At 42.7% G+C, this 26,191-nt stretch overlaps 1 protein-coding gene across 2 annotated transcripts in view; it reads right to left on the bottom strand.

Annotated features, from left to right (window-relative positions):
- The window catches only part of plce1 (phospholipase C, epsilon 1), a 77,849-nt gene that overhangs the window by 41,971 nt on the left and 9,687 nt on the right, over positions 1 to 26,191 (bottom strand). For both annotated transcript variants that reach the window (XM_076760289.1, XM_076760290.1), the window contains exons 2-7: positions 24,173 to 24,559; positions 23,092 to 23,742; positions 22,412 to 22,822; positions 22,064 to 22,267; positions 431 to 624; positions 192 to 334 (exon numbers count right to left, since the gene is read on the bottom strand). In XM_076760289.1, coding sequence (XP_076616404.1) covers positions 192 to 334; positions 431 to 624; positions 22,064 to 22,267; positions 22,412 to 22,822; positions 23,092 to 23,697 — 1,558 coding nt within the window. In that variant the 5' untranslated portion in view covers positions 23,698 to 23,742; positions 24,173 to 24,559. The remainder of the gene's footprint in view (positions 1 to 191; positions 335 to 430; positions 625 to 22,063; positions 22,268 to 22,411; positions 22,823 to 23,091; positions 23,743 to 24,172; positions 24,560 to 26,191) is intronic.

Here is a 26,191-nt window from a genome sequence, read left to right as displayed (position 1 = left end):
TTCTTCTCAGAATCAGATACAGGCTGCCTGCTCAGAGTCCCTGCTGCACTTGTCATCCAATTTGATGCGGATGAACATATCTACTACGAAACGGCTGATTTTCATGCCGTATTATCGTGTCAAATTCAAAAGCTTTGCACGCATAAACAAAACCTCTTCTGTACACAGCCACACGACCGGACAGCACTCACCTTTTAGCACGGCGTGGCTGTTGGGGCCCTGGGGCACAGGGTAAGGTAGAGCAGAGCGGGCACCGAGAGCGGCTGTTGCCTCCAGCAGGGCTCCGGTCAGTAGCGAGCACACAGACGTCCTCTGGGGACAAGCACGGTAAAACCTGGAAGAAGCAGAGACGAGTCGAGTTCACACCTTAAGAAGCAGAAACACACATTACAGCTACCTTTACTTATTTCTAAATGTTTAACTGTTTAACCTCAGAGGACGAGAAGGATGAAAACACCAGGGACTAAGGCAGGGGTTCAGATCCAGACTGGCTGGGCTGGTGCTGGTGGTGTGCGATGGCCAGCGAGACTCCCTGAGACACACACATCCAGGGCAAGACAGCAGGAGCTTTTGGGCAGGATGGATCAGGTTGAGCTCCTCTCTGCTCTGCACATAGTTGGTCACCTGTTGAGGAAGCGATTGGCAAATGCGTCACTTACTCACAAAAGGCTACATTTATATAAGTAAAGGCATCCACAGATAGAGTAAAACACAGTTAATATGGTGCAAAGAGGTGAAGCTGATTGTGCTTCATCAACCTTCAAGTAAGCATTAACAGAATAAGTGTGATGAAAGAGTCATTTAAAAAGCTTTCTGGCAAAATTCAGTTCATCCGGTGCCGTCTTTCACCTTTCAGACTGTTACATAACATCTGAGTCAGAGGTCATTGTCATCGACCCCTCTGCTGTGTTTCATTATCGGAAGCAATTTCCTCTTGACAGAAGAGAAACCAAAGCGTGAAAAGAAGGAATTAAACGGAGAGAAACACCACTGAGGCACACAAGAGACAGGAAGTAAGGTGGGAGAGGAGATCCCGACAGAAAAGCACCTGAGCGAGGTCGGCAGATTCGCAGGTATAAAGAGAGGGAGGATGACGAGGAGGAAAACGAAGGTGGGAGGCAAGAGAGAAAGAGGAGACGTCAGCGAGGAGTTTTAACCGTGTGAACATTTTGACCTTGAAGTAAAGCCTCCTCCTCTTTCTCTTCACACTCTTCTCGGAACAAATCCATCTGACATAAAAGGAAACACTTATCCAAAACGATTGACTTGTCCTTTGTCCCCGAGTGAACCTGCGGACGAGCTCCTCTGGCACGAATTTCAGAGAAAAGCCATTATGGCAACATTCTGTGGCGCTCTAAGTGGGCACTTCAGCAGGGATGGATATTACAAAATTGGACAAAATCAATACCGGCGACAAAGTGGGGGGTGAATACAACGCAAGTCTAATGAGAAAATACGCCTGTAATTGTCAGTAATGGTGTCCATCTGCACCGCTTCATAACAGTGCTGGGAAGGAGGCCACAAGGCTCATGGTGTAAATTTGCAGATTAAGTTCATGTGAATCTGTGTTCACTCGTTGAAAAATGTCCTGTTTGTATAAAGTGTTGGCTGGCATAACATGCACACACACACACACACACACACACACACACACACACACTCACAAACACACACACAGTGCATGGCAGCTAGTTGTCTCGGTGGGATGGGTTTCCTGCACGGGGTGTAGGCCTAGCTGTTGTCAGATCTGGGCCATCCCGAGGGAACGGAGACATACCAGCCTGCACGTTTAGAGAGCGAGAGAGGCAGCGTGAGGGACGGGGAGACGCACAAACAAAACAAACACGCTTATTACTCAAACTTTCGACATTATGAAATTAAAAATGTTCTTTACTGAAAGCATTTTTTTTTCTCTTTCCTTTTTGAGAACATTCACTGACTCACATTTCTGGGAAACGACCAATTTCTTTCTATCAGCATCTGGATACTGTGCATGTCCACTGAACATAAGGAGAAGGAACAGACATAAAGTCTACTACATTAACAGTGTATTTTTCCATATTTAATAAGGAGCTAAAAGCAAAAACAGTGCACTTGGCCTGGCTCACACATATCATCTACTCTACTCTACATTTAGATGGGCAGGTTTTCAGTTAATTAAGCCTGGAGTTTCTGTTTTCCCGTTACTAATAAACAAATAAAACCCCGAGGATTCATGGTGGAGAGGTTTCTGAGCTGTTTTACATTCCTTGAATATTTTCAGTATCAAAGCAACAGAAATATCAATGAAAATCATTTAAGTAGCTGCAAACAGCCCCAAACAACAGCTAATATGGACTTTGTTTTTGTCTCTAAACCATTACTCCACTACGTCTGTGCCAACCAACACAATATTTTTCTATTACTGTCCTCAGAAACACGAGTCTGTCGTTCTGCTCATGACTGCAGCGCTCCAGAAAAATGAATAAAAAGGGCCATTAACATAATATTGCCTCATTTTCATCAGTCAATGGGATACCATTTCCATCTTGTTTAATATTTTTGCCTTGTAAGGCGCCTATTCTTTTTCTTAAATCTTGTTAAATTAGCATTTTTGGCAGCACTTTTTACGAAGGCAACTAGAGATGATCACGGTCTAAATTAAAGTTCATGAGAGCCAACATGCATTTTCAGCTAAAGTTAATCACAGCTGGCATTTTGTGATTGTTCAAGATTTTTAAGTAGGACTTATCGTGACAGTGAATGACAACCATTGAATGATTCCCCTGGGATTTTTCTGATGGTTGTCTACCACAGCTTGAAAACCTTTAAGAAACAACAAAACAAAGAGTATTCTGTAGGATTAGTAGCTCTTTCAGGCAGAAAAACAAAACACGCTTTGTGTATTTGGTGGAAACCTCTAGGAAATGAATTTACAAAAAGATTAAAAAGGGTTACTAAATCACCGAAAGGGACCAGTTTTTGCTTTATGTTTTCCTGTACGTACTCTCCTCAGACTGCACAGGTTAAAAACAGCGCTCGATCTCCTAAACCACGCCAACCGAGAGTGTGAAAAGGATGACTAATGAATCAGAAAAAGCTGTGTGTATGTGAGTGTGTGACAGAGAGTCTGACTTCAAAGGCCGTTACAGGGAATGTGGAGTTGCTTTTGATGGACGCAGAGCAGCTGTCTTCACACACATACACAAAAGCACGCAAACAAACAAACCCATCTTCGAGCTCCAAGCAAACACGTGTACACACAGACCCGCCGTCCTTCAAAAATCACCAAAACACACATGTAGTACATACAAGCAGAATGTGTGAATAAGCACACAAAAAGCCCAAAGGGTGGAGATGTTTTCAAGAAAAAAAAGTTTGTTTCTGACCCTGATTCACAGGAGTCACAGATGTCCCAAGACAAGTGAACCCATAAATAACAAGTGCGTAATGGAAATGTACTATTGTTCAGTAGTGAGTAAAAAATCAAAGCCACAAGGGAATGAGTGAGTGAATGTGTGAAGGAGTGAGCTACTAGCTGGTTTTAACATCCATTAAAGGGGAAAAAATGAAATAAATCAGGGGACCTGTTTCACTAATACTTTTTCAATCTCTGTATAAAAAATGATCACTAACGTGGGCAGGAAGGCCGTCGGACAGAAAGTACTCTTTTGTTTAATGAAGCCAAAGCCACACCGGGCATGGGGGCAATAATTACGTTTCAGCTCAATTACATAAGTGCAGGCCATCCAACACCAGTACAGTATATCCATTGTGTTCTTCACCCGAGTGAGTTACAGCACTACTGGTCTTGCCATTTAGCCCGTTAGCAGAGCTGTAGCTATATAAGTCAACTGCAATTAATACAGCTCTATGTCTCATGTTACACTGTGCGTGTGCAGGAAATGCTAATGGCTTAAGCCCAGTGAAGGTAAATTCTAACTGCTGCAGGCAGCTGCACTGATTGAGCTCCACTTACTGTAAGTTACAGTAACTTCAAAAATATTCCTCCTCTTTCAAAACTCTATGGTATGTAGCTGACAGTCAAAGTCTGTTTTGCTCATCGCTGTAACAATACTAATTTTGTTAGCGTTACATACTAATTTACATTTGTTATGAAGAGTGCATGTTACCCATGTTGTGAGCGTAGAGTTTATATTAGAATATTTTGATAAATATATTTATTCATTTGTTAATTTTTAATAGTATCCTATTGTTTACATGTGTTGCTGCACACTAACTGCTCTCATGGTGACATTTGACTGTAGCAGGCAGCTATATTCAGCCTAAAAACCCGCTTTCCTTTCTCAAGGTTGGGGACCAAACCTGTGACACTGGATCCAGAGCACACTCATAAATTAACTGAGAATAAAACAATTATAAAGATGCACAACATCAGTATAGAAACAAGCTGTGACTTCCATATTACTGGTAATCAGTCCATGTAATCTTGAGTTATGAATGAGTTTGCCATTAAGTACCATTAATGCCACATTGGGTAATTTCTCTGCCTGGCAACAGCCATTCTGGGAGAGGATTAGCAAGGGGCACTGCACAGATCTACTGAACTTTGAGCTGGAATGCACACACACAAAGACACACACATGCATGCACATACTAAAATCCAGACATGCAAACACTGTCTGACTCATGCCTGCACCATTATGTATATCATACCAGACACACACAGTATGTATGAGCATGCAGGACACTAGAGAGGCTGAAATCCAGCCACCCACATCTCGACCTCTCTACTTTGATGTCTCTGGCCCACCACACACACTCACATACTCCAACACTGACGCCCTCTCCCCGTACTAACACTGTGTCTCTCAGTCTCACACACAGTCCTCTTCAATTACTCTGAATATTCTCCAGTACTCCCAGGCAGAGATCCCATGGTACACTGTAGGCCAGCTGTCTGTGAAATGCTGCAATGGTGTGTGTGTCTGTGCTGTATGTTCCGCTGTTGCCTTTGTGCCACACACACACTAGGCCACAAAGTCTAGTCTGGTAATGATATCATGATTCATGCAAATACTCACATGGGATTAGACAAATCATTGCAATAGTGCCCCACCACCCCCCACATACTCTCCCACGAAGCTGACATTCAAGGAATAGAAATACAGCGTTTCAGCTACATTCTACTTTTAGCAGCATCATGGAGGGTAGAGGTCAGCTGAGGTTACTGGGGGGTCAGTGTTAAAAGAACTCTGTTATTCTGGTCTGTGGACTCAGAGCTGAGGTCACTGGGAGAGATGTCAGCTTTAACCCTTCCTCCAATGAGCAAGTTGACTTTGCCATACGTCAGTGTATTGGTTATTTTGGTCTTCGAAAGTTCATTTCTGATAGAAGGCTGAATTTACTCTGCCAGACTGAGCAAGTTTCATGAGTTTCAGGTTGAGAACAAGACTCTTTGTGGAAATGTGGCTCATTTCACTTTACATGAAAGTAAATCACATGAAGTCGGATGCAACAAAGCACATGAAAGGGGTTCAGAACAGCATGAAAAAGCGACAGGATGTGACATAATTTCCTATTAATTTTCTCGTCCCATGAAATGTCCAATTTCCAACTTACACCTTTTTAAAAGCCAAGATTAGCAGCCAAATATTTAAGGTTTTATTTTTTCTAGGCAGGCTATGGCCATTAAGCCACAGAAAACAAAAATGTACATTTAAAGAATTCGACTAAGACCAATTTTATTGCTGCAACTTGACAACTCGGTGAGTGATCATCGAATCACCTCTCCTCGCACGTCACCTTTCAGTGATTCTGCTTAGATAAAATGATTTTGGCAGAGCAAAAGGAACTCAATAAAACTCAGGTGCACCGGTCCACCCTTCGGCTCATTCTCGAAGCACTTCAAATCACTCCAAGATTTAGGTCTGAGAGAGTCCAATATCCCTAAAATCTTTCATACCACTTGGACTGTGTGTTTGCTTTAATGCAGTGAAGAAGGAGCCGACAAAGCTGCTATGAGGGAAATGAAGAAAGCATATACGCTGCCCACCCAACGCGACAAGTGCGCTTAAATCCACTGCACATAGTCTATTTGAAAACTCTGTGAGGAGCCAGGTATGTTCAGCAGCTCTGGTATCTCAGCACCCAGACACTCTTAACCCCACCCACCAAAAGACATAAACCAAGCACATCCAAACATGCCAAGCTCTCAGGTTGAGCATGAGAAAAGTCGCTTCAAACGCGCTGCCTGCTCTGCAACCACTGGTCTCTGTGCATATGCGTGTTTTGTTGTGTGTGCACTAACACACGCGCGCACACCAATCCTGGTTTACATCACCAAGAAACAGACAACCTCTCTGCACTGTCCTGTTATGCTCTGATCTTTTCTGCCGTTTCTGTCTCCACAAGGTAATGTTTGCTTTCCTGCAGCCTGAGCCTGGACTGTCTCACTGCTGAGTGAGTGCGGTGCTCATTTGTGTGTACAAGCTCATAGAAACTTGTGTGTACGCAGATACAGATTCTTCGTATATATGTTTTTTTCTGTATGTACCCTAGGTTGTGTATACGTAGGTACTTACGGTATGCTCTGTGTATGTATGTACTTTGAACATGTTCTTTCTGAGTGTGTGTGAGCGCGGCGTATGTGTGTGTAGGTGGTCCTCGCACTCACTCTGTCTTATGAAGAGTCAGTATTGCTTAGACTAGAGGAGCCTCATGTCTGAGTATGTGCTTTGAATAAGACAGAAGAGTGCATGCTATGGGATAAAATACACACAGACACACTTGGAGAACTCTCATCAAAAAGATCGCATTCCAGCTGAAATAGAAGTTATTAAATGAGAAATTAGATATAAATATGAAACTGTTACGAATCTCACACACACACGATCAAACACATGTAGAAGTGAACACAAACCATGCACAACCATCGAATTACCACAAATCCAATCAAACCTCCTACTCATGCATGACCTAATTTTTTTAAACAAGTAAAAGATGTTTTTTAAGAAACATCCTCTACTGCCATTTTATGGTTAATTTTCAATGCACCGTCTTGGCCTCAAGGTCAGCAAATGTTGTCTTTGTGGGAGACACAGCACCGTCAACCGCATTAAACAGATGGAACTGCAGACAAGAGGTATTTGCCGTACAGTGAGTACTGGACTGACAGCGAAATCCCCTCCAACAGAGATGGACGAAGCGGGTGAATGAAGGCAAACAAGAGAGAGAAACGACCTCTGCATACCTCGACTGAGGAGAAATAGCCACAATATGAAGACTGAAAAACCTGGATTGTGTTGTTTTGCAGATTAAGCCCTGAAAGAAAACCCCTCTTGTGTGACTCACGTCTTAGGTCAGGCCCTCTGTGTTTGGGTGGATTATGACGCGGACATTTCTGTGAGTTTGGCTCATGCAAACACTGCACTGTAAATGTCATGTGGGTGTTGTAAGCGTGTGAGCGTTTGGGAACCCCCAAAATTTTTTAGGAACTACTTTTCTCTGGGATTCACTGACGTTTGCTTTTGTCCTTGCATGGAAAAGTGCCCTAAATTAATACAAATCCAGTAGAAAAAGCATTAAAAATAATAATAACAACAACTTAGTATCTAATATGTCTTTAAATCTTTATTTCAGAGCTTTGATAACAGTATATAATTCACTGTAGCTCATAACAGCACCTGCTGGCCCTGAGCTTTAGTTATGTAATCAAGCTTAAGACTTCCATACAACATTTGATTAACCATTTCTGTAAAGGAATAAATGCACAGCTGTATCAAAAACATTTAAACCTGCTATGCTTTTGGTTTAGGCCCTTTTATTCCACAGGAAATCAAAATAAATCCTCACATTGCTCTGCTGAAATTGATGGAGATGGAGAGGAAAATGAAAGGAAGGAGAAGAGAATTAATTAGGATGAACTGCAGAGGTGGAAAAGGTTGGAATGATAGGAAGAAAAAAAAATCATTCGAAAAGAGATTGACCAGGTTTGAGGAAGGTTTGTCAAAACAGGAAGAGAGGTTCAACAGAGATACAGGAGACAGAATGAAGAGGAGAACAAAAGATGGAGTGGAAGAGGAGGTAAAGGGATATGAAAAAGGACAGTGCAGCAGGAAAGACAAAAGAAGGAGGCGAAGAGAGAAAAAAACGCAGGGGAGCATAACAGAGGAAATGGAGAGGGAGGCCAAGGGTGACTTGAATCATAATCCCCTGTTGAATTTCACAAGGAGCCGTTTCACCACAGATCCAAGAGCTGGGCCCCCCTCCCGAGCTCTGCCTCACACCTTTAACAAGCTTAGGGCATTATTGTGTGTACTCTGTGTGTGTGTGTGTGTGTGTGTGTGTGTGTGTGTGTGTGTGTGTCTGTATCACACAGAAATGGAGAGCAGTGGAAAACTCGGGCAAAAACACAACCTGTATCCCATTTACTAAAAACTCAAACAAAGATGAAAACGAGAAAAGAAATGTACAGATTATTTTCTGGTCATCGACCCCTTTTAGAGCCAGACCGGAACAAAAAAAAAAAAAAAAAAAACAGCAAGGAACATGGAGAAAGTGCGACAGAAAAGACACACTTACAGGAAAGGACAAACTAATCTAATTTGTGCAGAGTGAACAGAAAGTAGGAAGGAAACGACAAGTTGTGCTTGGTCACACTTGTGGGATGCCAGGTCACCATGTCAGCAGATAATGGTACTTTGTGGAGCACTTCTGAGGAGACTACATATTAATATTAAACAGGTATTAGGTATCATTGTTACTATTTATCACTGTGGGTGATTCCTAATGAGTTAACTGAACTCAGAGAGGATAACAGCGAGGTGACAGGAAACGTGTCACCGTTGAGCCTCGGTTTTATGCTCATAGGTTTGGTAATCAGTTATGATACCATGTTGCTCACCCGCAGCGCCGCAGCAATTTAGGAGATGAAGACAATAAACAGAGCTTAATTAAATAAAGCAACATGAGTCTCGTATTGGTTTCTAATGCCTTATTAGTCTCTGTTACGATCATGCACTGCGGTCCGGTTCGTGCAGGAGGATTTACCCATAATAATCCTGAGTTCACTGTTTTTTTGTGAACAGGAAGCTGAACAATACCACAAAAAGCGAAGGCTGGAGCAGAAAGGCGATGTGTAGAGTGTCCCATAAGGCAGCTATTTAAGAAGACTGTTTGTATTATTGTGGCTATTACATACTGTGCAGCCAACACAATGGTGAAATTATAGGGAGTAGGAGGTCATGTACGCTGTCGAGCGGAGGCGCTAATGACTTTATTTGCAGTTGAAAGACCAGAGCTAAGACTTGTACGGGTTGAATCCTTTTCTCCTAAATCTCTGCAATGGAGCCGTTGAGTAACGTGTTATCATCACTGACAGAGCAAAATATGATTTAGCTCTACACCGTAAGAGGGAAAAGCAGAGGATGTGGAACGGAAAAGAAATACGACAGAGAAGTTGGAGAAAGAAAAAAAAAAGCGGGGTCATCTCGAGAGCCAAAACAACCTGGAACCCATTACCCAGAGCACCCAGTGGGACCCCTCCACACCACCACACTCCCCCACTTACAGTTCTCATGATGTCATACTACAGCGAGCTGCTATTCTCTCCAACATAACGGCACACAGACCTGCTCAGACAACCACAGATAAGCTTGATGAATGCTTTCCAGCTCTTACAGTTCCAGAACACAAGAATAATCCTGGTGCTTCACAGTCCAAAGAGGTCCGAAAGCAGCGGCTGCATGAATGCTTCTGCTTCACTGTTCTAGAGACTTGAAAGAAGGCAATGACTATTTCTCTACTACCTTATACTGTGATATGTTATATATTTATGCAACTGAAGTTTTGCACTTGACAATCTATTAACCTGAAGCTGATTTAATGTGACTTCTCCTCAATCTACCCTCCTCCTGTCATGCTACATTTGATTTCCTTTCTGTTTAATTATGACAAGATCCAATGTCTGGGTCTAAAAGGCCTTTCTGCACAACTTACTTAACTTTTGTCATATTTTATAGATTTGACCCACAGGTGTATAGCAGATAAGCTCAAACTTATTTTGACAATATCAAGCTGCTTCCCTGCATTCAACTTTATACAACACATTCAGCTTAACGAACAGAAGCAAATCCCTTTGCTGTAACACTGACCAGAGTGAAGAGGAAATCTTAAAGTGTAGCTCCTCACGGCCACAAAACACACTGAATGAAAGGATGCTTGAAGCTGAAGTTTTTCTCAAAGTGCAGCAAGAGCTCGTAGTAAACAGTTTACTTACTGTGGCACAGAAAGGGGCTGATGTGTGACGAGAAAGGGAGAAAAACCACCAAGCTCCAATCCCTCTTAGCCTGTGCACACTTAGAAAAGTGAGAGAGGAGGCTAGAACGAGAGAGAGAGAGAGAGAGAGAGAGAGAGAGAGAGAGAGAGAGAGAGAGAGGGGGAGGAAGAGAGGGAGTGAGAAAGATCTCTACATCAGTAGAGCAAGCCTAAGGAGGAGAGATAAGACGGACAAAGGAAGATGGAAAGGAAAGAGACAAGAGTGAGGGGAAAAGACAGACACTGGGAGATCTCTTCTTGAAGCAGAGGGTACCCCCATATTAGGTTATGAGGCAACTGGCCCATCACACCCAGCAGCAAGAAGGGAGATTTTATCAGCACACTCTAAACACACAAAGACGGAGGAGACACTAGTATACGAGATTTCAATCGATCCTCCTCTGGCAGCCCGTAAACAACGTCTTGACAAAACTCAAATAAGCCCTCTGTGTTTTGGTTCGGTGTTATTACGCAGACCCTGAAAATCGACCACTGAAGCCCTTTTTTTTTTATTTTTTAATGAGTCACACTGGCCCCATCCAATGGCAATGCAATTTTTTTTTTCCAGCAAAGACAATCAATTGTAAGTGTGTTCAGTCAGTCAGAGTTAGGAAGAGGTCATTTTGCTGAAAGACAAAGTGAAGTTTATTTCGAGAGAGAGTGCTCACAAATTTTTAGTGAGTGACACAACCTGTGCTTCCTGCTTGAAGTCAGGAAATGGTGCAATGCCTTTCACCTGGTGGTCTGATTAAAGCGTGCAGTAGCCTACCACACAGTGTTACAAGAACAATATGTGTGTTGACAAAGAGTGGACTATGCAAAGAAAATACAAGATCTCCTACAATTATTTAACTGCAGTCTTTTTGAACATATTTTTATGGAGCTTGGGGGGTGAACTGAGGGGTCTTACAGCCTGAGGAAAGCAGCTGCTCTGTCATCTGGTGGTTCGGCAGCAGATACTTCTGTACTGCTTGCCAGATGGCAGCGGTGAGAACAGGCCGTGGCTGGGCTGGATATTGTCTCTTAATATCATTTGGGCTCTATGGAAGCACCTCACATCACCAGTGTCGGCAGGTGGGTACCAATGATGTTCTAGGCAGTATTAAACACCTGCTGCGGAGCACACCTGTGCTGGGCCATGCACAAACTGTGCCACTCTTTAATGTTCCCAGGAAAAAGCTTGTGAGGGGACCATGAGTTGCTGTTGTTTTGACAAAACCCACCCACTGATGAAAAAAGCTGAAAGCTCTGGAAAGAGCTGGCAAGCGGACCTTGAGTCGGGGTTGTTTCATCAAACTTTGTTACAGCTTTCAGCAGCATTTACACCTGCTGTTTGTGTTAATGACATCTTCTGTGCATCTATGTGACATTTTCGTGTTTTCACAATGCTTCCCCGCAAGTAAAATACAGGCCGAAACACCTCAATATGGCATCCTGTGCAGTACAACAGGACCCTCCATAATGCCCCCTCCTGGGTAAAGCCTGATTAAGTCTAATTGAGCACAAAATCACCTTTAAGGTGTCATAATGGCTTCACAATATCCACGTGCCAGCTTTGCTTTTCAAAGGGACAGGTGACGCTGTGGGGCCATTAAACCAATAGAGACTGAGGTCCAGCCACTTGATCCCTGTTATTAGCTTTGCTCTGGTGAGCGTTTCTATGCCAACCTCTAATTAAAGATTTGTGTTGCAGCTTTTCTCAATGCTAGCCCCGAGCACTTTATTGTAACAAAGTCTGTATTTTCATTATGTATCAACACACTCTGTTGACACGTGAGACACTGTTCACTGCTAACATGTCATAATTTAAGGTACAAAAAACAGTGAACTCTTAAAACTAAATATATAGAAATGCATGCTTTTACCCAGCAAACACAATCACCAGTTTTTCTAAATTATCCATACTAGCCAATCACATTTTCTAAAAATCTCAGTGATGAAATTGCGGTTGTGAAATTAAGCCTCTGCCCTGCTGAAACCTTGCCAGCTCCCAACACGCTGCAGTGCAGCACTGTTGAGGAGCAATTATCACCTCTGTAGTCTAGAATGGGCAAGAGTTAAAACAACCTAAAATAAAACATTGTCATATAACACATGATCACAGGGAGAAACGTCTTATTTTTAGCAAAAGACTCAAATTTTGCTGAAAACAAAGGCCTGATCTGTAATTGCAGTGTAACCCAGCACAGACGCATATAATTAGAGCAGTAACAGGTCTAAATGAATACAGTATGTTCTGTTGAATCTCTCTAATCAAGTGGAAAAATTAATCTGTTTCATGCCCAGTTGACATCAAAGTGGTGTTCAGAACAAAGCAAACAGCTGGCCTGCCCTCAGTCTCTGCTTTGCATGTCTTTGATCAATACCCAGCTAATGAGTCCGGCCTCCTGAGCCCGTAATGAGGGGTCACATTCATGCATTATACTACATTTATTACATGAATTGCATTTAGGAGGCATAAAGTCCTGCAATCAATATTAAGTATGACAGTGGCGCAGTATGATGTGCTCTTCTTCTGTGATTGAGCACAGTTTCCAACCAGCGAAGCAGACGCCAGCAAAAGCAGAGTTTAGACTACAACATACCATTTGCAAGGATAACTCTAGAAAACGCCAGATGCCCTGTTCTATTTTGAAAAGGTGTGCTGCCCTCTGGTGGACATGCATTTAAGCATATTAAAATTAAGCATTTCCTCTACAACTTAGAAGACATCAGATTTCAAATTAAGGCTTTTTTTTCCTCTAAAAAGAGGAAAAATGCCTTTCTTTTTGCTTCTCAAACAAGAACTGATGACGGTAAAGCTGCAATGATTGGATGATTAATCAGCTATTGTGGTAACTGATAAATTGCATAAGTCGTTCTTTCAGCAAAAGTGCCAAAAACTCTCTTGTTTCAGCTCCTAAATTGCGATGGACATTATTCATTAGACCAGATTATTAATCAATGAACCAAGAAAATAATCTGCAGATTAAATTATAATGAAAATAATCCTTACTTGCAGCCATCAATTCATCTCTTGATTACTGTTTCAATTAATTTACTAATCCTTTAGTCTTTAAAATGTTAGAAAATGGTAAAACAAAGCGGCTATCACAATTTCTAAGAGTGACAACTTTAACTTGCTCTTTCTGCCCAACAGCCAGTCCATTTCCCAAAAAAACTCCATTTACAAAGACATAAAATTAAGAAAATGTGCAAATCCTTACATTTGACTCCTCTAATTTATCAGTTATTACAATTCATTTTCATCCAATCACACTTCTCTTACATGAAACACAAGCATTCAGATCAAAGAGCAACAGGAAGTACAGTTTATCATCCAAGAATTACTGATTTCTTATGAAACATAAATCAGGACTTCAGCAGTCACACCTCAAAAACATCCAGAAATCCAAGTTCACCTGCAGCATAAAATATCCTCTTCTCCACTAGATGGCACCAAAGGCTGACTTTTCATATGTCACTGCTCACACCAACCCAAATCAGCTCTCTCACTTCACCATAGCTACTGGAGGGCTATTACATTTTTTATATCACAAAAGAAAAAGGCTGACGAGTAAATGGAAAGCATCCTTAAAGCCATGCTTGCCCATTCAGATGCACACTTTGATTTAAGATCACACTAAAACATTCTCTCTAATAAGATGGTGTCAGACACCCCCCTGCTGCGACACAGCCTTTGGCGAACCAATTTAATGCTGCTCCACGCAAACAAAAACAGCAATCAAAAACTATTACTGTGCAGCTTCCTGTAGGCTTAAGGGTTTAATTTTGGCTAAATCGCCTACAGCTGACCTCTCAATTTATGAGTCAAAGTGTTAGGAAGGGGAGGAGGCGGGCTATTTTTATGTCAATTGTGTTATTCTTCGAGTGCAACAATAAAAGCATGACCCACAACTGCCTCATACTCTGATTTCATCCATTTTTTGGGAATCTACTAAGTTCATGTGCATCCAAATGCTCTTTTTCTTCATCAAACCAGCAAGTGTTATTGGTGTTAATGACTTATCTTTAATATTTAAATGTGATGACATGACTGGGTGGGGTGCAGAAACAGTGTGACACATGTTGGAGCCGTGTAGTCAAAGTGCTGCAAGCAGAGACGTCACATGAGGGTGATGGAAGTGGAAGCGGTCAGAGGAGCAGAAAGTTCAAGTGCATGTGCTTGTTTACATTTCTAATATCCCATGTGGCCCCAGTGGGAGTTAATTTAAGTTCATGTTGTGTATTTGTAGTCGGATGAAATTCCACATAATGCCACAAATGAATGCATTTCCGAGGTCATCACCCAAAAAGTGACGCATACAGGCTATGTTACAGTGATCAGGAGTGTGTGTCCATCTCATCTCAGGGGGTCAAAATTCTCTGTCCACTGTTTGTTTTTGTATGTGTGTGTCGAGTCCTGACCCACAGTTTAACAACCTCGGCTCTGGATCTCTGCGGGGACTCTTTCCCAGTTTCTGGAGCAGTGCAATTTTCCCACAATATCACAAAGATGCGAGAGGCCTGAGCTAACTCACACACACACACACACACACATGCGCACGCACATTTTAGCCCCACAAAGAGAAAACACACCCACATGCAGTTTTGACACCCTTCTGTCACCCCACGAAAACAAACAGATGGAATGCGTTCCAACAAAAACATGAGCAGCAGCCACATGGGCTCCTGTGCGACTCAGAAACAGCGATGGAGCCGGGAATGGAGTCACGCCATGTTTAAAGAGCAGAGAGGTTACGTTGTTTAAGATGCTATCACTGTGAAAAACAGTACTCCTTACAGAGGCACGCTAGATATTTACTGTCCTACCCCTTTTCTGTGGAAGCAGACATATGACTAAACACACACACGCAATCACACACACACACACACACAGACTAATCTCTGACTAAGCTGCGACACCCAGCTGGGTGAGAGAGTGGCCTGCTCGGCACATTCCTTTTGTAGTGGCACAACACACAGAGGGAGAACATAAGGGTGATAGACACAAGGTTAAATGAGTGTGACACACATGGAGGGTAAGTCTATGTGTGTGTATTTGTGGGGGTGTATTACTCATGTTGTGGGGACATAAATCTGTTTACACAGTCAAGTGGTGGGGACTTCCTTTTGGGCATAAAACGCACATCCACATAGAGGAATCATTAGATTTCAGTGTGAGGGCTTTGGTTGGGGTTAGGTTTAGACAAGTGGAGGTTATCATAAGGGTGAGGGTAAGTCTCCAGGAAATGAATGTACTGTAAGTCTACATAATGTTCCCAAAAGTGATGGAAACATGACTGTCTGTGTGTGTGTATATGTGTGTCTGTGTGTGTAGGATTGGATGCAGAATTGATCAGAGCTGAATCCTTCAAAAATCCCTGAATCTTTTTAGGTAGTTAATCCTTTCTTGAAAAACATTTCCTTTCTTTCTTTGGTGTTTTTACTGTAATAGTTAGATATCATATTACATATTTTGTTTTATTTTAGTTTGTGCATTGGCCTTTGGTAATAAAAGCAGATCTGAGGGGATAAAAGATTTGATGATTAATTTGATTCTGAGCTCCACAAATCCAGGAATTTTACCTTCCTGGAAAACAATCTGAACAGATTTCTTAATTAATCTTGTGCCGAACTCTAACTGGAAGAGATTCACAGCTGCCACTCAGAGGGGAATTCTCCATTAACAACCAATAATAAAGACTCCAGCTTGTCTGTTAGTGTGACTCTTGTAACTAATAAATCTTCAAACCAATTTGCCCAGAGCCTCTCAGATGGCTACCAGTTTGGATGAAATATGTCTGACATGTTCAGCATGCATCCTGTAATATGCTGAGTCACCAGATAAACACACGTCTACAGTAGCAAACGAGCGCTGTGCTTTATTCTGGTACATTCTGTGCTGCTACGATGATGCAACGCAAACCTGCTGAATTGATTCATAATGTTGAACCTAGGTCAAGTAAAGAATTCACTTTTCACTTACATGCCTTGTTGATTACACACACGCACAAAAAAAAACTACAACAGGTGTCCTGGTACACCGCAATGTTGCTCAACGCCAGTTCACCTTGCAGAAATGCTCACGCCATGCTCAGCCAACTTTCACCGGCTGGCTTCATCTAGGTCGTTTTTGTTTTAACTGTCATCCAATCTGGTTTTCAAGGCGTATTTCAGTGGATACACAGCAAGAGGCAGCTCGAAAAGCAGTCAAACACGAGTCTGAGTGAAAGCTCCGGCTCTGAGTTTGGTTACTTTGTCAAAACATGGAGTGTGTGTGTGTTTTAATTACTAAAAGAGGCAACACACACTCATTGTAACCCTATATTTAACTTCTAACTATAAAGCCATTTGTTAATTTCCAGTAGCTCAAACTGTGATACTGTGTAATTTCATTCACTTCAACCTTTTCAGTAGCCCCAGCCTAATGAGTTTCAATAAAATTGTTCAACACTGTGTGCTCATGCACATTAATTACCAATTACCAAGGCCAGTGACTCTTGGATCCCTTCAATAGGGTCATAACAAGAAGGAACAGGCATTAGCTGTGCATGCATACAGTAAAGTATGAGTGTATGCATATCTCTCTCGCCATGCAAATACGACGCTCGCTGTCTGATGACCCTAACAAGAAAGCAGTTACCTGAAAAGCCAACCAATGCAATGAATCAATTCAATTTGGATATCATAAAACCGGATATTTGCTGGACATTTTATTTTCAAATGCTCCCTTTGAAACAAGCTCTAACTGGTTACCAAGATGTAAATGTGTTTGCAAGAGTTATTACCTGGGCTCTAAACATATTGACCCATTTTACAGGCATGAATATTTAACCAGCAAAGGGCGAGTGCCTTCAGCAGCACAGACAAGAATGAGTTCAACAACAACATCCATATGTGACAGGCTGCATTTTATCTTTTAATCGTAATCTTATCTCTTTTAATCTTATCTTTAAGTTCAGACGAAGCATAGTTTGAAAGTAAATTCTGACTAAAAGACAGAGTTCACACGCTACGAACATTTTGACCTTTGCACCAGCTGAAATTGTTTCAATACAGGTTTAAGTTTCGACTTAAATCTTAAGCCTCAGCCATATGAGATGATTATCAAATTTGTCCCAGAAAATAAACTGCACATTTGTAAACTCGTGTTTTCAGTCACTCTCACTTCATTAATATACGGAGCAATTATCACACACTGGGTTTGGAGCAGAATTCAATTTTGTCTTCAGCGACCGAGAAGGGCAGAAAACTCGCTTCCTTTGATATTTCAGCAGCCCTTATTCCTCTTTAATCAGCTGCAACCACTGAGTGAAGAGGCGCTTAGAGGTTTAACCTTTACTATAAACAGCATTTCACACACCAATTTCCTCTACGGACACGGTGCTGACGGCCAGCTTTGCAGCTTAAACATGAAAAGCAATCTGATATTTGTACATTCAACCTGAAAGACCAAATAAGAGGAACAGAGATAGTCAGTGCGTGCGTGTGTGTGTGTGTGTGTGTGTGCGTCTTACTTTCACCAACAGCAAAGCAACCATATGGGAGACTGACTAAGCAACAAAGTTAAGTGTGCTTGTGTGCCTCCCTCTGTCAATCCACCCTGACAGGAAATAATAATGCATACAGTCAGTGCTTTTAAATGGGGTAAAACAAAATAAATAAATAACAAGAGACACGCAACAAAAGTCAGATGATAGATCACCTCCCATGTGATTAACAGCCCTGAAAGCCCAATCTCAAAGGTATTTCTCAGATATGTAGGAAAAGGGTAAACAGATATTTGGTCCTGATAATAATGTGGTCACAAAAACTTTAAAGCTGAAGGTTGGAGAACCTAATCTGGGTTTATTTATACTGTTTTAAAGTGGGAGGGGTGCAAAGCATTTCAGGTGAGTGGTTGGAGGCTGAGTGAACTCTACAACAACTCCCAAAGAGACATTTTTCATTCACTTTCCCAGCGCAGATATTCCTAGATTTGAGCTGGCAACATTTTGGCTTTAAGTCAGTAAGTTATGACAAGATACACTGAGGGAAACAGGAAAGCACAGAGTGTCCCTGGAGGGAAGAACGCATTCCCGTCTCCGAAGACTATTTGCATCCACGGTAATGGGATGTATTTACGGGCATCCATCTCTCAACCCCACTCCCACTCAGCTCAAACTGCTCGGCTAAGAAGTGTTTAAGTGCGTTTGTACATGTCTGTGCCTACGTGTGTGTGTGTGTGTGTGTGTGTGTGCGTGTGTGTGTGTGTTCAAAGGTGCTCATGGTCACCAACCACTTAGCTTGACACCACCCCCTGTTAAATGAAAAGGCTCAGCAGGGCTGTAATTGGTCGACTACACAAAGGCCAACAATAAAATACTTCTGGCCTCAGAGACAGTTTGATCCCTACGCCAGGTGTGTGTGTGCATGTGTGTGTGTGTGTGTGTGTGTGTGGGGGGGGGGGGGGGGGGGGGGGGGGGGTTGGTGTGTGATTCACCAATAAATCTGCACAAAGTAATGAAATGCCCATTTTGTGTTCAACTTCCGTGACACTTAGTGGGACAACAATTTAAAAAAGACTGCAGGTATATTGATCAATGCATTGAGGGAATTAAAAGAGAGGAACAGGGAGGAAAAAACTGCTTTATAGATGAGAGAAAAACAAGAAGAAAGAAAAAGAAAGAGTGACTGCACGCCCTCATAAACATTCTCTTATTTGCACCAATGTGAATCTTGTCCTGAGAAATATTTTTATGACATTTAAAACACTTTATAGCATTTGGAAGATGCTTGTAAGAGAATGCAAAACTCTGCAAAAGTACAGTTTCCATCATCTTTGTTTTCCACTATGAACTTATGTAAAAACCTACATAAAACATCAGTTCACAGCTCTGTCTTGGTCTAGGCGTTCTTTTTGTTTCCTCTCTCCCTGCTCTCTGTCTCAAATGGCCCATGCCTGATCCCCCCCACCTTGTTTCTCACTTTTCCTCCATGGTAGATTTTCTTTTTTCCACTGTTAAAATCTCATTTTATCCCTCTTTCTCTCCCAGTGTGTTACCCCTCCCCTCTCTCCCTTTCTCCCTCTGCCACTGTTGCCCTGCTCCAATCCCTCCTTCATATAATCCTGTGTTCTTTGGCTCGCTTCATTAGTTGTAGCAATAAACACAGAGGGCCACAGGATACCTCCAGAAAACTCCTCAACATGATGACTGCAGAGTCAGGCTTACATGCCGCATAAAGGGGCCTGTGTGTTATAACGTATGGCTGTGTGTGTATAAGACAGAGGAGAGTAAAGACAAACAGAAACAGTGGGGTTTTTTTGTTTTTTCTTTGGTTTGCTTGTGTGGAATTGAATTCATTTGCACAGTCACATTTTGGGGACTCACCTTCCCTCTGGAGCCAAAACACCCCATTAAGTCCCAATAATCAGTAGATTTTAGGGTCATGTAATGTCTATGTAATGTCCCCAAAGGTGATGGAGAGACAACAGTGTGTGTGTGTCATATAGCAGTGCATCCACCCAGTCCATAAAGACATTCAAGCAATGGCCGTCTAACAATATGTATGCACAAATTCATTCAAATATGCCAAATGCAAATTATGTAATCATTTACAATGTGTGCTGAATACTGCATACATATTATGAAAATGACAGTCTGCCTCCATCAGTGTGACCAGATGGTTCGACGAGAAAAGAAACATGCTGTTCTTCTTTGGTTTAAACACTGCGTTTATGGTTTTGACTCGAGTGTCGTATACTTTCTGATCTTCCATTGTTAAATAGAAGGAATGTTTCTGAGCGACTGCACATTTTAGACTGCATGACTCCCATTTGTTTGCAATGGGATGTGGTCCGGAGTTTTTTTACGATCCTGATGACAACTCTGCTGCAGCTCTACTTATTCACTGCTGCTCAGCGTTCTCAGAGTTTCACTGGTGACCCCTTACAGGAGTAGCTCATATGGTGTTTTGACAAGGGAAGTGCTGGCAACTCCCCCATATTCAATAGGCTCATTATTAAAGCAGCTCTGCCTGGACTTAACTCAGCCCGTATTTCTACGACCACAAAGGACTCATAAAAACACTTTGGCAAAGTCAGAAACCACACTGCAGCATGCGCAAGAGTATGTGTGCGTTTGTATGGCGTGAGTGCACAAGCGCCACTCCGCACGTGAGAAACTTTAAACAGCGCTTGGCTCTGTTGTGGCTTTGCATGAATCCATATAAAAATAAAAGTACATATCCATGCATATATGCGCACACATATCCAGTACAGCAGTGCACATTTCAGAATTCATAGAAGTCTTAAGAATGCAATGCATTAAAAATTCAAGTGCCCACACAGACATGCCCTCTTCAATGCATGGAGACCTGACTTGAATTATAAAGAGATGTTTTAAACATGCTGGAAATGACAGCCGGCTGCGGTAATCATGGTGAACACAACTTGATGCAGTGGTGACCTGCAAAGCTACTGCCATCTAATACCTGGGTAACAAATATACAGTTACTGTCATACAGCGACAGCTAAATAAGCAGAGAACTAAAATAAAAGCCTGCTCCCGTGTAATTCAGTGGCTGTATATGTCCTGAAGGAACTGGGTTTCAGTCCCCAGTTGTTTTGAGTTTTCACAGGAAGAGGAGGGATGCGATAACAAAAACCAACAGGAGAGCATCCTGTGTGATGCTGCTGATTCCTCGACAACACAGACCCTCATAATGTTTGCGCCTCCCACACTGAAAGGCATGACTTATGACAAAATGCCTTTTATTGACAGAATGAATAGCGGCTGCCAAGTTGCTCAAGTTGAACAGCTCCTGCAAGAGGTTTTCATGTTTGTCAAAACACTCTCTCTTGCTTGGAAACTGGATAATAACACAGCAATGTCCTGGATCTCTCCCTCTCTGCCTCACTTGGCCTCTTTTTCCTCCGTCTCCTTCTACCTTTTTCACTCTGTGCTGCACATTTACCCTTTCTACAATTTCCATGGCTGTAACTTTAATGCACATGCCAACTGTGCTCAGTCCATTTCCACACACACAGACAAACACACACAGAAGGCTCAGTCATTCAGTCTGTCAGTAATATGGGGAGCAGAACTAACAGAGAGTAAATCATTTTTCCACAGCAGGGGCCTGCCCCGAACAAAGAGCCTGTGTGTATGTGTTTTTTGGGATGTGTGTGTGTTCGTCTATTAACATATTCCTTGAACAAATTATTCATCTTTCATGCATAACAGGCATAACATTTCAACAAAAACACAGGAAAGCAAAAGCCAAGAACGATTCTTCTCCACTTGAACCAAGAATCAATCAAGTCATAAATACTATTGAGCCGCTGCAGCTCATAAGTATTGCACTTCTTCTCGTGGCACAGAAAAGAGAGTTTGAAAAGAAAAACCACACATAAAACCCAATGCCTTATCACGTGTGGAAATTCCACGTCATGTTGGAGCACTTGCAGAATAAGCACATTATAGCTTGAGGCAAAACGTCAGTGATGCAAGGCCATGAACACCATAAAGATTGAATAGTTCCCACTGCAGCATATTTCCTAAACCCATAAAAAGCCAAGCTTAATAATGCTTGGCTAAGGATGATTGTGGAAAACATGTTTAATTGTGCTGATTAACACTGCAGACTGCAGAAATCCTTTTGAGATGCGCTGGTGCAGCTCCCCCTTAACGGGACTGTGTTAACGGTAGCCTGGATGTGAGAGGTAAACAAGAGCTGAGAGGTTCGCTGCATTGCCGTCCTGGTTTCAAGTTTTCAACAGCTTTTACAGCAGAATGAATGCATGAAATCCATGCACGGAGAGTAGGTGTATTTATTCTCTTACCTGCTTAAGCTGAGCAAGACGTAGTATCTCCCTGCAGACTCTGAATTCCTCTCCCACACCACGCTTTAAAACTGGCCATATATCCTTCTTGGTGGGTCGCCACGTCCTGCGATGAACAACCATGTCCCAGACCTCCTCCGAGATGCGTCCTGACGGCAGCGTCTTGACGATGGCTCTGGTTCCAGTACACACTGACTTGGTCACCTTCAGGAAAGAGGAGAGGTATTTCAGCATGTCTCACTGTTTTGAAGCAAACTCTAAATGATGAACACTGTCAAGAGTGACGACAGATGAACAGATGTGTTCAGATTTCAGATTCAACAGTAAAGGATTAGAGCATGTAAATACCTTTTGATTATTCTTGGTGAAGCGTCTCACCAGGATAGTGGAACGCTCTTTACGGTTCCTAATAAACTCTGTGTTATCCAAGAGACCCTCTACATCCCCCTCATCACTGCTGCTGCTGCTGCTGCTCCTGTTGCAGTTCCTGGTCGCTCTTGAGGACGACCTCTCGTGGCTCCTCAGGGTCGCCGTCATGGTTTCTAGGGATGCCCGTCGTAGGAACAGTTTCTCCAGGGAGCCTTTCTTAACCCTGGGCCTGCGGTTGAGCCTCTCTAAACTCGAGTAGCCATCTTTCAGCTGGCGCATGTGTCCGTTTTGGTGATGCTGGCGGTGTTTGGGAAGGGGCGAACCAGCGGGAGATGACACCAAAGAGTTCGGTTCACTGGATGGAATGGACCAACATGAGAGGCAGGATGTCTAGAAGCAGAAAACATGGCAAATTATGTGAGGACTTGAATGGGCTATCTAATGCGTTAAAGCATTTAATTTACAGTGTAAACAGTGACTACATTTCCATGCACACTCATTTTCATTTTCGTGCATGTAAACAGAGTCAGCTGATGTTTGTATTTCTCATCTTGTGCAAAAAAAACAAGCATTTTAGAACATATAAAACAGCCTTGGTGTAGCAGTGTAAGCGTATATGATTTGCAGGTAACCAGGGCTAGCATCTTCCTCCTAGTTACCTTGTGAAAAGCCAGCATAGACACGGGCAGGCTGCTGCGACGGATGTGTCGCTGGTTGGGCCGAGAGGGGCTGGAGCTGAGGCGAGGACTGTGAACAGGGCTGGGGCTCAGACTGGATCTGGGGCTGTGGCAGCAGTGGATGTTTGGACTCGCGTTAAGGCTAGACATGGTGCAGGAGCAGTTGGTGCTGCCAGTTCTGTTACTGCCTGCTTCCACACCCTCTCCAGGGGTGTCCAGCTGGCACACTAATCCCTCTGAACTTTTCCCAGGTATCTGAGTAACTGTGTTAGTTATTCCCTCAATTCTCTTGCCAGCCGACAGCTCTGGGTAAAGTTTCTCTTCGGTACTCAAGAGCTTCGAGGCGCAATCCAAACTCTCACATTCCTCCTGCAAAATCGTCCCTTTCCCGCTGTCACACGACAACTTCCTGTATAAGAGGAGGGATGGGCTGCTCCGCTGTTTTGAAAGCCGCAACTGGTCAGAATATCGCAGCACTTCCTGGCCGTTGTTTTCATGTCTGCTGGATCTGGTCCCAGTGGATGGAGGTGAAGCCCGTTGAGTCAGAACTGCAGCACCGACCTGTGTCTGATTTTCCTCACTAGCCATCGCGACTCCCTGGAGGGCCGGGCTTTATCCTTTGTTCAACTGCAGCTTTGAAAATAATTGACAGTTAAGCAGGAGAAATCTAACCTAACAGCATTTAAAAGATCAAGTCCTTTATTTATTTAGCTAAAATTGATTGCATTATACCCCATACATTTCTCTAAGACTCTTAATTCCTAACATTTGAGAAGCAACGTCTTCCATCTCAATTAGTGGCTCCGTAGAGCAGCAAGAGGAAATGAAATTTGCAGAGGAAATGAAATTTGCAGACTTCAAAACCCATATATTGTGTAAGGTGAAAGCGTTCTCATGTTTATGACTAATAGGCCGACTTCCAGATATTAAAAAAGTCTCCTCAGCTTCAGCTTATGATGAGTGACTGAATGATGATTGACTTACATAATACGTGTGTATTTTTAATCACCAATTACCCATCATCAGTATTAAACTGTATTTTAGTTGAAGGAAAAACACTTACTTAGATGATGAGAAAGATCCACTTGAGGTCATGCGACACAACAGACCCAAGCTTCTCGTTCAATTTCAGTGTGCCATCATGGTCAAAGGCCTGCGCTCGGGGGAGCAACAACTTCAGCTGCCAGTGACCTCTTAAGTGACTAAGACAGCACGTCCAAACAGAGTGTGCTCTCTGTGTGTTTTCTGTGTGTGTGTTCTGGAAACAGAAGCTTGTGCAGCTGTACAAACCGCCAGATACAGAACCCACGGAGGTGACCCTGGAGGGCCGAGGAATTTCCTTGATAGTGCGGTTCACAGTCGCAGCTTACAAGGCCGTGTGTGTGCCTGTGGGCGCGAGCTCCGATTGGTCCTGACATGTATCTATGGCATAGTCATCCACTTGCAGGCCCTGAGAGAGACAAAGAGAGAGAAGACAGATGCCCCAATTATCAGTATTTACTTGGTTTTCATGAGTAATTTCCATCAAATTTTTAATCCACAACTGACTGAAACGTCATCACAGAGGACAGGGTGAGATAAAAAGTTCAAGGCTGGGTGAAAAAGAAACTGAAAGACATGAGAAAGACATTTCACTGACATTAAAAGATTTCTGTTTTCTCACAGTTCCTTCCGTCTCTCTCCTTTCATCACCTCAGCTTTCTTATCTGTAACTATTCAACTCAAATCACCACACAGAGCATGAGCCATTGTGACCGAAACAACTGAAACAACAAATACTGAATTTGAGCGAGAAGGAACAACACTCACTTTGCACCCTTCACAACTAAATATCTTGGGCAATAAGAACAAAAGTATAAATAGTACATTTATTCCTGAGATGATGTATGGGGTGTTAGATGTGTTGTGTGCTTGGTATAGTTAACAAATGAGTGTGATTGGCCAATTGCCTCTGACTAGTGGAATTTAATTCTTCAGCGGTGTTTTGTCCTAAATTAACCCGATGGGAAAACTTCGAGTCATATCATCTCCACAATACACGAGCATCTAGATAACTCACAGTTATCATCAATCATCATAAACGTAAATTTTCTGGAAAATGAGAAAAACTGCGTTGGTTAGGTGCAATGCCACTGGTATCTTTAAATGATCTTTATCTTTAAAACACCAGCTGTCCAGGGCTTAAGGCCTCAACTATGAACTAATGTGGTCCTGATTCAGATCTGACCAGGAACTTTTGAACCATCTCACGCTCTCTCCCCTTGTTTCCTGTCATCTCTCTGCTATCAATACGGACAAAAAAAATACTGATGGATTCCAAGAAATGTGTGCAATCATGCCCTCATATCACTAGTCATTAGTGGTATATGTTGTTACATAATCCATGTTGCAATGCAAGTTAAATACAGAGGAAACTATGCAAACAGTAGAATACGAGTTGGGAAAGAGAAAAGGTAACGATGCCTGTGAATCTGAACAGTCCATTTTCAGTATCTGGCTTTCATCACACAACTCTTCAATAAACAGAAATGTTGTCTCTTATCCAAAATCACAGGAAAAACATGATTTATTTCACTTCTCTCTTTATCAATTCAGCACACTGGTAGAGGAATAAATCAGAGCTGGGCAGAGACTAGTCGTGCACCCTGCTCGTTACTTCCATAACAGGCACACTCACCCACAACATGCACGCCTGCTAATTGTGTGGTTCTGGTATCGTCATGGTGGCCAGCGATGAATAAATCCAAAAAAACTAGTGCCCGAAACCTCATAATTAGAGTGACAGCCCTCAGCTCCCTGCCAAAATGCGTGGGCCACAGTCGGAATGTGGGACCGACTCAGAGGAGGACGACCGGCTACACATTTTGTGTGTGTGTGTGTGTGTGTGTGTGTGTGTGTGTGTGTGTGTGTGTGTGTGAGTGTGAGTGTGTGAGAGAGGGGAAGAGACAGACAGACAGACAGGGATACAAATAGGGAGGACAGAGCTCATTGATCCCTCGGCACACACTCATATATCAAGGTGTCTGCGTTGGATGCCTGCAGCCTCTTTTCAAGACTCTGTGCCACATTCACACAGACAGAC

This window comes from Chaetodon auriga, chromosome 20 (genome assembly GCF_051107435.1).
Source record: "Chaetodon auriga isolate fChaAug3 chromosome 20, fChaAug3.hap1, whole genome shotgun sequence".
Lineage (NCBI taxonomy): Eukaryota > Metazoa > Chordata > Actinopteri > Chaetodontiformes > Chaetodontidae > Chaetodon > Chaetodon auriga.
This window is presented reverse-complemented; position numbering and strand designations above follow the sequence as displayed.